General features: G+C 46.4%; 1 protein-coding gene across 1 annotated transcript in view; it reads left to right on the plus strand.

Moving 5' to 3' along the window:
• camk1da (calcium/calmodulin-dependent protein kinase 1Da) overlaps positions 1-15,000 on the plus strand; it is a gene marked incomplete at its 5' end in the record, with an annotated part of 85,981 nt that overhangs the window by 30,541 nt on the left and 40,440 nt on the right. The window contains one exon of the mRNA XM_083794603.1: positions 13,480-13,611. Coding sequence (XP_083650729.1) covers positions 13,480-13,611 — 132 coding nt within the window. The remainder of the gene's footprint in view (positions 1-13,479; positions 13,612-15,000) is intronic.

The following is a 15,000-nucleotide window of genomic DNA, read 5'->3' on the forward strand; positions in this document are numbered from 1 at the left end:
AAGACATGTAAATATGAAATAAATGCTTAAACATGTAGCTAGGTGTAATGTTGGAGACCAAAGAAGACATGTAAATATGAAATAAATGCTAAACATGTAGCTGGGTGTAATGTTAGAGACCAAAGAAGACATGTAAATATGAAATAAATGCTAAACGTGTAGCTAGGTGTAATGTTAGAGACCAAAGAAGACATGTAAATATGAAATAAATGCTAAACATGTAGCTGGGTGTAATGTTAGAGACCAAAGAAAACATGTAAATATGAAATAAATGCTAAACATGTAGCTAGGTGTAATGTTAGAGACCACAGAAGACATGTAAATATGAAATAAATGCTAAACATGTAGCTAGGTGTAATGTTAGAGACCACAGAAGACATGTAAATATGAAATAAATGCTAAACATGTAGCTAGGTGTAATGTTAGAGACCACAGAAGACATGTAAATATGAAATAAATGCTAAACATGTAGCTATATGTAATGTTAGAGACCACAGAAGACATGTAAATATGAAATACATGCTAAACATGTAGCTAGGTGTAATGTTAGAGACCACAGAAGACATGTAAATATGAAATAAATGCTAAACATGTAGCTAGGTGTAATGTTAGATACCAAAGAAGACATGTAGATATGAAATAAATGCTAAACATGTAGCTAGGTGTAATGTTAGAGACCAAAGAAGACATGTAGATATGAAATAAATGCTAAACATGTAGCTATGTGTAATGTTATAGACCAAAGAAGACATGTAAATATGAAATAAATGCTAAACATGTAGCTAGGTGTAATGTTAGAGACCAAAGAAGACATGTACATATGAAATAAATGCTAAACATGTAGCTATGTGTAATGTTAGAGACCACAGAAGACATGTAAATATGAAATAAATGCTAAACATGTAGTTATGTGTAATGTTAGAGACCAAAGAAGACATGTAAATATGAAATAAATCCAAACATGTAGCTATGTGTAATGTTAGAGACCACAGAAGACATGTAAATATGAAATAAATGCTAAACATGTAGCTAGTTGTAATGTTAGAGACCACAGAAGACATGTAAATACGAAATAAATGCTTAAACCAAGGCCCCAAAAAATAGCAGATCTACAAGCTATCTCGGCCATCCCAGTAAATGACCATGCATGCAGGGCGGTTGCCATGGTGAATCTATAATATACCTCATCGTAACCTCGGTGGATTGATAAATCCCAGCTTTTAATGCGTTTGTGTGGCAGCGCACACACTTGTACAGTACGTACAGTATGTGTATGACAGCGAGTTATAGCGACGGGAAGGACTATATGCTCTCCCCCATGAGGGGGAGGGGCTTTGTCAGTACTTCCTTTGTGGCGTTTGCTATGAGAATGTGTGTGTTTATATGTATGTATATGTATATGTATATGTAGATATATATATATATATATATATATATATATATATATATATATATATATGAGGCAACGCTTTCAACTCGTTGCTATCATGTTTAGCTAATAGCATACCAATTGTTGCTACCAAATGCTATCCTCTGGAAACGGGTCAGAACGATGTAGGACATGTAGGATGTAGAAGAATGTATGTTACGTGATGTGTGTGTGTGCGTTTACTAGAAAATAAATGGTACAATGACAAGTGGTTGTTTGTAAACAGTGGTTGTTGTTTGTAAACAGTAGTGGTTGTTTGTAAACAGTGGTGGTTGTTTGTAAACAGTAGTGGTTGTTTGTAAACACTATAGTGGTTGTTTGTAAACAGTAAAATAGAGAGTAATAAATATCGTTGGTCTTTACTACCTGGTAACCATCAACCTCCTTGCCGTGGGTCAATCAGGTTAAACTAAGCTATGAAAAGGCAGCTTGTAGGTCTGCTATTTTTGAAAAACCGTGAAAATGTGGCCCAAATCTTTGAATACGGTATATATTCTTTCAGAATGAGCTTTGAGTTTTTAACTCAAATCTTTATCTCTGGGGGGGGGCATATTTTCAGATGGGGGGTCGGCGGCCAATCAGAAAAACTGAATCTGTAACTTGTACTGCTGTGCTGCCTCTGGCAACTTCTGTCTGTCTGAAGCGTGATCTATTTTGCATTTTAGCATTTTAATTCCCCTTCAAAACTCCATTGTTATGTCACAGCTGAATCCCTTGGATCCAACTAGAAAACAAAGAAATAGATTTCCAAACAATAGCCTATGGTCTTTCTGTGTTGCCGTAGCAACAAGGATTTGATTAGCGTTCGGATCGTTGTGGCACAGAATCTGGTGAGAGAATGAATGGCTTTAGCCTAATTTTCAACATGACAGCTAGCCCAAGTATGACAAAAAAAACAAAAGTATGGTATACAAATTGTAGCCTATATATATATACCAGATTGACACATTTCTCTGTTTCTCTGTCACTGTCCTTGGCGTCAAGTTGTTGACACAAACAAAAAGATATGACCTCCACACTCTTTCCATCTCACACACACGCGTGCGCGTACACACACACACACACACACACACACACACACACACACACACACACACACACACACACACACACACACACAAATGGTGCACTTATATAGCGCCTTTATCCAAGGCCCTTTACAGAGATTGTACATTATACATTCACACACATTCACACAACGATGCCGGAGGAAACCATGCAAAGCATCAACCTGCTCATTGGGAGCAATTAGGGTTTCAGTGTCTTGCTCAAGGACACTTCGACACTAACTCTGGGGGATCCCGGGTTTGCCCCGTACAAGCACACGCGCACGCACTCACTCACTCTCTCACTATTTCACTCACTCTCTCACTCACTCACTCACTCACTCACTCACTCACTCACTCACTCTCTCACTCTCTCACTCACTCACTCACTCTCTCACTCTCTCACTCTCTCTCACTCTCTCTCTCTCTCTCTCTCTCTCTCCTTTCTCTACTCTACCTCTCTCAGTTCAGTTTAGTTCAATGTAGTCTGTTGGTATGAAAGGTTATTTCAGTGAATAGCGATACATTGAAGGACCATAATGGTGGTCTGGCATGGGGGTTCCGCTCTGTTCCGACTGACCTACAACTAATGGTGTACTTGACATTCCTGCATCCCATTGTCATCAGCTAACGGTCTTTTCCCCATGCGGGCACTATTACACTACAATTACGTTAAGTTTGTGGTTCTCAAACCTTTTCATGTCAAGGGCCTGCTCCTGGGCACTGTGGCTGCTCCTGGGCACTGTGGCTGCTCCTGGGCACTGTGGCTGCTCCTGGGCACTGTGGCTGCTCCTGGGCACTGTGGCTGCGCCTGCTCCAGAGTGTCTTTGAAGCTGCATGTGCGTTGGCCACAACGCAAACTTCAACTAGGCAATTGGATGATTTGAGGCATTTTGTTACTAAATTGTGTTTTGCAAAAATCCACCTGCCATCATGATAGTTTCACTGTAGCCTACCTGTATCAGTGAGTGACAAATAAACCCTCTACAAAGGTCTGTTGGTTTGTATCATTCATGTTGTTCTGTAAAAGTGGTGGTATTATTAGGGCTTGTTTGTTTGTGTGTGCCTCGACGGAGCGGGCGGTAGAGTTTCTGCTAGATGCCAAAAATAAATCTTAAAAAGAAATATCAGCACTGTCACACTAGTGTGTGTGTGTGTGTGGGGTGTAAAAATAGGTTGTCCACACGCACCACTTGACAGGGAGAGGAGAACATGTATTTATTTATGTATGTATGTGCACCCTGCTAGTCTAGTAGCCAGCCCATAGAGCCCCATTGTGAACCTATCTATAGGTTGTTAATGGTATGGTCACAGATTATGCCAATCATGAAAATTGCTCAACATTATGCAAGTTGTAGCATTCGGCTGTTTCTACATGCTGGGGACCCATACTCAACATTTCTTAACATAAAACGTTGGTGTGCTCAACATGTCCGGGTTCACTTTTTGGCTACTAGGCTATGTTCAGAGAATGTATTTATTTATGTATGTGTGCACCCTGTTCAGTGGATGAATGTAGCGTGTGTCTCTGTGGCATGATGAATAATGTAAGGAAGAACATATGGGCAGAAAGGCTTTTTTAGACACACATGTCCTGCAGAACATGAGAGATGCATGTTTGGCTCGCTCGGTTTCAGGGGCGAGGGAGAGGGGAACCCTTTTCCCCCTCGGTTTCAGGGGCGAGGGAGGGGGGACCCTTTTCCCCCCTCGGTTTCAGGGGCGAGGGAGGGGACCCTTTTCCCACTCGGTTTCAGGGGCGAGGGAGGGGGGACCCTTTTCCCCCTCGGTTTCAGGGGCGAGGGAGGGGGGACCCTTTTCCCCCTCGGTTTCAGGGGCGAGGGAGGGGGGGACCCTTTTCCCCCTCGGTTTCAGGGGCGAGGGAGAGGGGAACCCTTTTCCCCCTCGGTTTCAGGGGCGAGGGAGGGGGGACCCTTTTCCCCCCTCGGTTTCAGGGGCGAGGGAGGGGACCCTTTTCCCACTCGGTTTCAGGGGCGAGGGAGGGGGGACCCTTTTCCCCCTCGGTTTCAGGGGCGAGGGAGGGGGGACCCTTTTCCCCCTCGGTTTCAGGGGCGAGGGAGGGGGGGACCCTTTTCCCCCTCGGTTTCAGGGGCGAGGGGGGGGGACCCTTTTCCCCTAAAACGTGTACAACATGACGTGTTAAAAAGCCAGATGCCTCTCATCATGTCGGCTTCCCTCCCTGCTATAAATGTGACCGTGACCTTGCAAGTCTATTCTCAGCGCCTCACTTTCACGTTCTATTTGAAAATGGTACACCTTTGTGCCAAAAATAGCCGATCTAAAAGCCCACAGCACTTTGGGCTTTGCAATAGAGCCCTTATCAGAACACTCTATGGTCACTGGTCACCCAGGCAGGGTGCTCCCAGTGGAGAGGAAGAAGGCATTTTTGATGAATTGAACAAGGTGGACCCTGTTGTAAACAAGTGTAATGCTTAATTGGGTCGTCCACTCACAGTCTTTGTATTGAGTTTGTGCTTAAAATGTACTGTAAATCTGCAAACTGTTAATCATTTTTTCAATCAATCAATCAATACACCTCTGTTTCTTTTTGACCTGAGATCAGATTCTAAAAATGTCTTCTACATCCTGACAGTTTTCTGAAAAAGCTATGTTTCTATGTCAAGTCGTTCTTCGATTTTTCTAGCAGACCTACAAGCTGAATGTCATACGATTTCAGTCGACTAAATCTACAGTTGATTTAGTCGACTAAAATGTATTTTGGCAGGCCTTGATGCCGTCGTAATGACTGATGTTATACACTTGCTGAAAATAGCCGATCTACGAGCTCACAACGCGTCACGGCGCGATTGAGCCTCAGGCAGGACGTCGATCAAACCGAAATGAGAACACTGTTGTACATAAACTGACTGTTCTTCTATAGAATATATGCCTTATGAGCTTGTACTGTACTTGTACATCATCTATTATCTGCACACAGAAATGTTGTATGAAGCCAAAAATCTGACTGTACTCAACCGGGTATAACCCATTTTGACCCCTTCTGGTGTTAGCATTACGTTATGCTTTAGCTATTGAAAAATAGCAGATCTACAAGCTCATAGCGCGCCACCGAGTGTCGCGCTATGAGCTTGTCTGCTAGTTTGAAAAATCGAAGAACCACTGACATAGAAACATAGCTTTTTCAGAAAACTGTCAGGATGTAGAAGACATTTTTATAATCTGATCTCAGGTCAAAATGGGATAGAACACCTGCTAGTGACATACGTAATGCTACCTGAACCCTGTTCCTGCATGTATGCACACACTCACAAAAGTCAGAAACGCTTCCTCTTTCTCTCGCACGCATGCTCAAATTATACACACTCTTTTGCTGCCAATATATTTTCCCATTCTGTCCTCTGACGGAGGCACTGGAGCGGTGGAGCCTGGCTGACACAATTACACACCCATTCATACCGGCTGGAAACGCAATCACCACCGAGGGCCGCTGGCCCCGACAGCAGGGGCAAGCACGCAGCATTGTTTTCCTCGACTAAAACTATGACGTCGACTACCTTTTTTCACTGACAAACTGCATGAAAACTAAATAAAAAACTAAGCTTATGAGGGCTAGAACTATATGACTAGTAAATATACTGACCATTTCTAAACTAAAATGTTAGGAAGGGACTAGTGGACAAGAGGTCCAGTATAAGTCATTTTACACTTGGTCACATGCTGAAAATATATATTTTTTTAAATGTTTTAAATCTGCCATTACGACGACATCAACACCCACCAGAATACATTTTAGTCGACTAAATCGACTCAATCAAGTGTGTGTGTGTGTGTGTGTGTGGCACATTTTTCACTGTGTGTTTCTTCTTCCCCTGAACCGGTCCGGCACAACACACACGCATTGTGTGCGTAATATCTGCACTTGTGTATGTACATTTACATGCCTGTATTGGCATGCATGCGTGCGTGTGTGCGTACGTGTGTATGTGTGCGTGCGTGCGTGTGCCCATATTAGCATCTGTTAGCATGTGTTGGCGCTGACCCACAGCAGGGGGGGGCAGCTGGTGGACCCCCAGGGGATAGGGGGGGGGGGGGGGGGGGAGGAGGCAGCCGGCCCATCTCTCTATGCACGCTCCCCTCTCCTCCTCCTCCTCCTCCTCCTCTGTGAAGGATGCACACTCCCCTCTCCTCCTCCTCCTCCTCCTCTGTGAAGGATGCACGCTCCCCTCTCCTCCTCCTCCTCCTCCTCTGTGAAGGATGCACACTCCCCTCTCCTCCTCCTCCTCTGTGAAGGATGCACGCTCCCCTCTCCTCCTCCTCCTCCTCTGTGAAGGATGCACACTCCCCTCTCCTCCTCCTCCTCCTCCTCTGTGAAGGATGCACGCTCCCCTCTCCTCCTCCTCCTCCTCCTCTGTGAAGGATGCACGCTCCCCTCTCCTCCTCCTCCTCCTCTGTGAAGGATGCACGCTCCCCTCTCCTCCTCCTCCTCCTCCTCTGTGAAGGATGCATGCTCCCCTCTCCTCCTCCTCCTCCTCCTCTGTGAAGATGCATGCTCCCCTCTCCTCCTCCTCCTCCTCTGTGAAGGATGCATGCTCCCCTCTCCTCCTCCTCCTCCTCTGTGAAGGATGCATGCTCCCCTCTCCTCCTCCTCCTCCTCTGTGAAGGATGCACGCTCCCCTCTCCTCCTCCTCGTCCTCCTCTGTGAAGGATGCACGCTCCCCTCTCCTCCTCCTCCTCCTCCTCCTCCTCTGTAAAGGATGCACGCTCCCCTCTCCTCCTCCTCCTCCTCCTCTGTGAAGGATGCACGCTCCCCTCTCCCCTCTCCTCCTCCTCCTCCTCCTCTGTGAAGGATGCACGCTCCCCTCTCCTCCTCCTCCTCCTCCTCCTCTGTGAAGGATGCACGCTCCCCTCTCCTCCTCCTCCTCCTCTGTGAAGGATGCACGCTCCCCTCTCCTCCTCCTCCTCCTCCTCCTCTGTGAAGGATGCACGCTCCCCTCTCCTCCTCCTCCTCCTCCTCCTCTGTAAAGGATGCACGCTCCCCTCTCCTCCTCCTCCTCCTCCTCCTCCTCTGTAAAGGATGCACGCTCCCCTCTCCTCCTCCTCTGTAAAGGATGCACGCTCCCCTCTCCTCCTCCTCCTCCTCTGTGAAGGATGCACGCTCCCCTCTCCTCCTCCTCCTCCTCTGTAAAGGATGCATGCTCCCCTCTCCTCCTCCTCCTCCTCCTCTGTGAAGGATGCACGCTCCCCTCTCCTCCTCCTCCTCCTCCTCTGTGAAGGATGCACACTCCCCTCTCCTCCTCCTCCTCCTCTGTAAAGGATGCATGCTCCCCTCTCCTCCTCCTCCTCCTCTGTAAAGGATGCACGCTCCCCTCTCCTCCTCCTCCTCCTCCTCCTCTGTAAAGGATGCACGCTCCCCTCTCCTCCTCCTCCTCCTCTGTGAAGGATGCACGCTCCCCTCTCCTCCTCCTCCTCCTCCTCCTCTGTGAAGGATGCACGCTCCCCTCTCCTCCTCCTCCTCCTCCTCCTCTGTGAAGGATGCACGCTCCCCTCTCCTCCTCCTCCTCCTCTGTGAAGGATGCACGCTCCCTCCTCCTCCTCCTCCTCCTCTGTGAAGGATGCACGCTCCCCTCTCCTCCTCCTCCTCCTCCTCCTCTGTGAAGGATGCACGCTCCCCTCTCCTCCTCCTCCTCCTCCTCCTCCTCCTCCTCTGAAGGATGCACGCTCCCCTCTCCTCCTCCTCCTCCTCCTCCTCTGTGAAGGATGCACGCTCCTCCTCCTCCTCCTCCTCCTCCTCTGTGAAGGATGCACGCTCCCCTCTCCTCCTCCTCCTCCTCCTCCTCTGTGAAGGATGCACGCTCCCCTCTCCTCCTCCTCCTCCTCCTCTGTGAAGGATGCACGCTCCCCTCTCCTCCTCCTCCTCCTCCTCCTCTGTAAAGGATTCACGCTCCCCTCTCCTCCTCCTCCTCCTCTGTGAAGGATGCACGCTCCCCTCTCCTCCTCCTCCTCCTCCTCCTCTGTGAAGGATGCACACTCCCCTCTCCTCCTCCTCCTCCTCTGTGAAGGATGCACGCTCCCCTCTCCTCCTCCTCCTCCTCTGTGAAGGATGCACGCTAGTTAATTGATAGTTTGAAATAGAAGTCATTATACGTTATGAATATTTTCATATTTTTATGTTCCTATTACTTTAACCTAACTATTGATGTATGAAATCAGATTGAATTGGTTTTGACTGGACAATAGAATTGTTATACTTCTTTGCAATACATCGTAATTTGTGGAAAGTTAATTCAGGTTGTTTTCGATTGGTATATAGGTTTTATTTTAAATGTTTGTTCATGGGTTTAATGTTTTATGTTGGCAGTAGGTTGACAAGAGTCACAGATAAGTTGCGCGCTCTGCCTGCGCACAAGTAGGGCCATTTATCATGTGTGCGAAGTGCAAGTTGGCAGCTCGTCGGAGTGCGTTTTTATTGCACTGGCCTGGTTCACTTTGCTCACTGCTCCCGACCCTAACCCTTAACCCTAAACCCTAAACCCCTAACCCTTAACCCCTAACCCCAACCCTGTGCATGTGAAGGCTTTCCTCGTCCTCTATTGTACATACAGTCATACACGTTTCCAGTGGCCTGTCCTCCCACATCTCCTACATTCTGTTTGTATAGAGCACCCAAGTCCTGACGTCACTCGCTCATCCCTTCGATTCCCCTGGTTTGCGGAAGTCATTTCTCTACGGAGAATAACATGGGGTGATCTTAATATCGTCTACTATAAGCGTTGTGGTCCAAAAATAAACAAGCGGTCTCTGTGTTATTGTCAGGGAGGTGTCTCTGCAACAGTCAGTCACTCATATATTATGATACAGTCTGCTTCTAGCGAATATGTAACTAATTCAGCAGCAGTAACAATAGCGTTTTCTCTCAGTCAGTTGATTCTTCATATCCATATTAGTGGAACGGCCGGGGTGACATGTTTATTTTTCAAACACAGTTCTTATATGAGGCGATCTAAAATACCCCCTATGGGGATTACAATGCAAATAAAAAGTACATGACCCCTGAAAATGAATTTTCAGGGCTCGACCTCGCGAGTCTTGGCCCCCAGCCTGGTACCCTATAGTCAAAATATGGCCCTTGATGAAAATGAATTGGGGAACCCTGAGAGCATGTCTTTAGGTTTTTTTCAGCTGGTCCTGCTCATCTTGACATAATATCAGCTCTTTTGCTTCGCTTAAGGGGAGTTCCACGTAGCGCAGCATTCGTTGGGAGAGGTCTTGGTTATGGATGCCGACGAACAGTCTGTCTCTGAAAAACTCATCCTTTAATTCATCAGGAAAAGCACAGTTCTCCATCAGGTCGCGGAGCGCTCCGATGTAGGACTCTGCCGATTCTCCGTCTCCCAGGAAATGAATCCCAATGCATTTTTCCCATAGGCATTTCAAAACGTATTCATTTAAAGACCTTTTAAGCGTCGTACGAAGCCAACTCTTGTCGTGACAAATCATGACAACAAACAAAAAAAATCGGGCCAAACAAAGAACTAGAAAGTAGAAAAAAACGGCATGTTACAACACATTTTTTTCTTTTTTTTTCCCTTCTTTGTAATTATTTGTTTGGTCCAAAATATTGTGTGTGTTGTCATGATTTGTCACGACAAGGGTTGGCGTTGTCACGACGCTTAAAAGGTCTTTAAATTAATACGTTTTGAAATGCCTATGAGGAAAAATGCATTGGGATTCATTTCCTGGGCCTGGCGTCGTCATGAAAGGGGGCGGGACTGCGACGCTCTATTATGGAGACTCAGCCGATGATGTCATTGTTCCACTACAATGAGATCAAACATTAGAGATCAAATGGGGTGTTTGCAGGGTCGCCAACATATGAATTGAGGACCATAATATATATAATGATGACATCAGGAATCTCCTTACATGGGCATAAACGGGACATGGACTGCCAGATACATAGATCTCCTTACATGGACATATCAGCATGTCAACATCTTACAAGGTCTTATTAACTATTATTAACCGATTCCGTACATAGGACGTTGCCACACGCCACACGCCACCTACCGACGCATACAGAGGACGTCTGAGGACGTCCTAGCGCATCCTCAATGATACCGGGCGAGATAAGAATATTCTGAATTTTTCCCTTTTTTTTTTTTTTTTTGTCAGTTCGCCTTTCGGCTACCGTATGCTATGCTCTGCACTCAAATTAGCTTACTATACCCAGGGGGCAAAGCACCCTTTTTTTTGGAAACCTGCATTTGCCATGACCTCAAAGGTTGTCCACCAGAAATAATATCTATGACCCCGTAGGACCACAACCTATATGGACAACTCGGTCAATTTTTTGCTGGAAATCCAATAGGGCAAAATTTTAAACTGAGGGATATTTCCACGAAACTTCACAGGTGTGTGTGTGTGTGTGTGTGTGTGTGTGTGTGTGTGTGTGTGTGTGTGTGTGTGTGTGTGTGTGTGTGTGTGTGTGTGTGTGTGTGTGTGTGTGTGTGTGTGTGTTTGCACGTGCGTGTCATATCACACCACACGTCTTGTCTCATGCGTGTCTTACACTTGAGTACAAGTGAGAGCCGTGAGGAAGTGACAGATTTCACAGATGTTCACACTGTGGCCAATGTGTGAGATCCACAGCTGTGTACAGTACGGACAGTACATGGTGATTACTGTACAGCTGTGTACAGTACAGTACACGGTGATTACTGTAGTAATGGACTTCCTCTGCTCATTCATGCAGAGAGGGACATGAATGGATGGAAATGTTTCCTATGGGATAAAGATGTCCAGGAGGTGAGAGGAAAAACATGCGCAGTAAAACATCCCCCTACTGTTTGAGGGGCGCTAGCCCCTCCTATATACAGCTTTTTGTCCACACGTCTCAATATTTGAGACGTGCCCCCCTCCCCTCCCTCCCCACCTTCAGAACCGCAATGAAAACCAGTGTTGTTTTTGGCAGCAAAATTTGATTTTAGTTTTAGTCATAGTCTTTTGAGTCACGTTTTAGTCACCTGGAATGTTTTAGTGTTAGTCTAAATTTCGACTAAATGTCATGAGATGATATGATCGAATAGAAATGCTATAGCAAGCCCCAGGAATCTATTTTGCTACTATACTACTCCTCTGAAGGATACTCCATGCATACCAAATTATAAACTTGTACTTCAATATCTGGATTTACATAATTCTGCCAGAGAAATGTACCAAAAATGGGTTTTGGGGCCCGGACGGTTAGCTCAACCGTCTGGGCACCATAGGCTGCTAAGCCAGCCGGACGGTGTGCTGCGGGTTCCACTCCCGAGCCCGATGGCCGTTGCTGCATGTCATTCCCCTGCATCTCTCTCCCCCTTTCCTGTCAAACTACTGTAATATATCAATAAAAGGCAAAAAGCCCCCCCCCCCCTCTTTTTGCTTGTGTCAGAAAAGGCTTGGGATATTACTCCAGATATTACTGTATTTGAATATGTACACCAAACACTCACACTTAGTGTTGGTGTGCGTGTGCGTCTGTGTGTGTGTTAAGAAAACGTGTGTGAGTGCCTCAGTGTTTTCAAACGCTTTTCTGTCATCCTGCAGATGGAGAAGACATACCCGCTGGCTATTAATCAGCAAGTGCTGTGCTTTACTAAAATGTCCAAAGGGATTTCTACTGTAGTACAGTACAGTCTAGACGGTCTTATTGACCGGCCAGTGTGTAAAAAGACAAAGGGATTTCTACTGTAGTACAGTACAGTCTAGACGGTCTTATTGACCGGCCAGTGTGGTAAAAAGACAAAGGGATTTCTACTGTAGTACAGTACAGTCTAGACGGTCTTATTGACCGGCCAGTGTGTAAAAAGACAAAGGGATTTCTACTGTAGTACAGTACAGTCTAGACGGTCTTATTGACCGGCCAGTGTGTAAAAAGACAAAGGGATTTCTACTGTAGTACAGTACAGTCTAGACGGTCTTATTGACCGGCCAGTGTGTAAAAAGACAAAGGGATTTCTACTGTAGTACGATAGCTCTAGAGACGATCTTATTGAACGGCCAGTGTGTCAAGAAAGACACACATTTGATGCGATGGGGAGCTTTTTTATTCACAAGCAACCATACACTCTCCTTGGGATAATCCATTTTGGGGCGGGAAGGGAACCCCTTTGGTGTTTTAAGCATTACGTTATATGCTTTAGCTATTGAAAAATAGCAGATCTACAAGCTCATAGCGCGCCACCGAGTGGCGCGCTATGAGCTTGTAGGTCTGCTATTTTTTTAAACTCGTGAAAATATGGCACAAATCTTTGGATATATATGATTTCAGAGCGAACATTTTTAACTAAAATATTTGTTTCTGGGGATGGATGGAGGTCCGTGGCCCAATAGAGATAATTCTGGGGGTCCTTGACATGAAAAAGGTTTGAGCACCACTGACATAGAAACATGGGTTTTTCAGAAAAATGTTAGGATTTAGAAGCATCTTTTCGACCTCAGTAAGGAGGGGAATCTACTATTCTTTGATTGAGAGTGCGGCACCATCCAGCAGTTGAATAATCACTGAGACCCAATACGAAATGAGATGACCAAATAAGGAGGCAGAGAGAGAGAGAGAGACAGAGAGAGAGAGAGAGACAGAGAGAAAGAGATTTGTAGAAACAGGGAGCGCATTAAATTAAGGCCTCAACGGGTTACGTGTAATAAAAGAAAACTTCTAAATCCACTCTGTCGCGGTGCCAACTTGCGCCTAATTGCGTTCAAATACCTGCTAACACTTTTGGTGTTAGCATCATGTTATGCTTTAGCTATTGAAAAATAAGCAGATCTACAAGCTCATAGCGCGCCACCGAGTGGCGCGCTATGAGCTTGTAGATCTGCTATTTTTGGAAAAATCGAAGAACGACTGACATAGAAACATAGCTTTTTCACAAAACTGTCAGGATGTAGAAGACATTTTTAGAATCTGATCTCAGGTCAAAATGGGTTTTAATCAGTCTGTGTATCTTTCTCTCCCCCCCCCCCTCCCCCCCTCCTGTGCAGCGGGGCCTTCTCAGAGGTGGTTCTGGCCCAGGAGAAGCTCACGGGTCGGACCTTCGCCATCAAGTGCATCCCTAAGAAGGCTCTGAAGGGCAAGGAGAGCAGCATCGAGAACGAGATCGCCGTGCTCCGCAAGTAAGAATGGAACCCCCTCCCCCTCCCAACCCCCCCTCCTCATTTAGCTTTCTGCATGCGTGGGTGTGGATGTGTGTGTGTGTGTGTGTGTGTGTGTGTGCAGAGTGCAGACTGTGTGCACGTTGCGCACAGCCACAGATATTCTTTTTCTTTTCCGTGTGTTCTCTCTCTCTCTCTCTCTCTCCTTTCGTACGTGCACGTATACGAGACGTCTCCTCCCTCCTCCTCCGCGCTCGTTACCGGGGCGACTGAACGGTCCCCCCCCCACTCCCCCCCCCCCCCCCCCATCACCCACCCACCTGTCCTCGGGTCACGATACACAGCCCAGAACAAAACAGAACATCAGGCGTCTGTCTGTCTGTCTGTCTGTCTGTCTGTCTGTTTTCTTACTATTGCAGTGAAACATTGTGTTCTCAATAGGGTCCAGACGGTTGAGCTAATCGTCAACCTGGCTCTGTGTAGATATTGTGAGGTCCAAAGGGGGCGGTGTTGGTTCTGTAGATATTGTGAGGTCCAGAGGGTGTTGGTTCTGTAGATATTGTGAGGTCCAGAGGGTGTTGGTTCTGTAGATATTGTGAGGTCCAGAGGGGGCGGTGTTGGTTCTGTAGATATTGTGAGGTCCAGAGGGTGTTGGTTCTGTAGATATTGTGAGGTCCAAAGGGGGCGGTGTTGGTTCTGTAGATATTGTGAGGTCCAGAGGGTGTTGGTTCTGTAGATATTGTGAGGTCCAGAGGGGACGGTGTTGGTTCTGTAGATATTGTGAGGTCCAGAGGGTGTTGGTTCTGTAGATATTGTGAGGTCCAAAGGGGGCGGTGTTGGTTCTGTAGATATTGTGAGGTCCAGAGGGTGTTGGTTCTGTAGATATTGTGAGGTCCAGAGGGTGTTGGTTCTGTAGATATTGTGAGGTCCAGAGGGTGTTGGTTCTGTAGATATTGTGAGGTCCAGAGGGTGTTGGTTCTGTAGATATTGTGAGGTCCAGAGGGGGCGGTGTTGGTTCTGTAGATATTGTGAGGTCCAGAGGGTGTTGGTTCTGTAGATATTGTGAGGTCCAGAGGGTGTGGTTCTGTAGATATTGTGAGGTCCAGAGGGTGTTGGTTCTGTAGATATTGTGAGGTCCAGAGGGTGTTGGTTCTGTAGATATTGTGAGGTCCAGAGGGTGTTGGTTCTGTAGATATTGTGAGGTCCAAAGGGGGCGGTGTTGGTTCTGTAGATATTGTGAGGTCCAGAGGGTGTTGGTTCTGTAGATATTGTGAGGTCCAAAGGGGGCGGTGTTGGTGGACATGTTGGTTCTGTACTGCTTGACATTCAAGTGCTCTTTCTGCTTCATAAATGCTATTTCTATGACCTCTGACCTCTGGATGCCGAGGTCTAAACGCTGTCAGCCATAAC

Source organism: Protomyctophum parallelum (assembly GCF_964188405.1).
Source record: "Protomyctophum parallelum genome assembly, chromosome: 22".
In the NCBI taxonomy this organism is placed as follows: domain Eukaryota; kingdom Metazoa; phylum Chordata; class Actinopteri; order Myctophiformes; family Myctophidae; genus Protomyctophum; species Protomyctophum parallelum.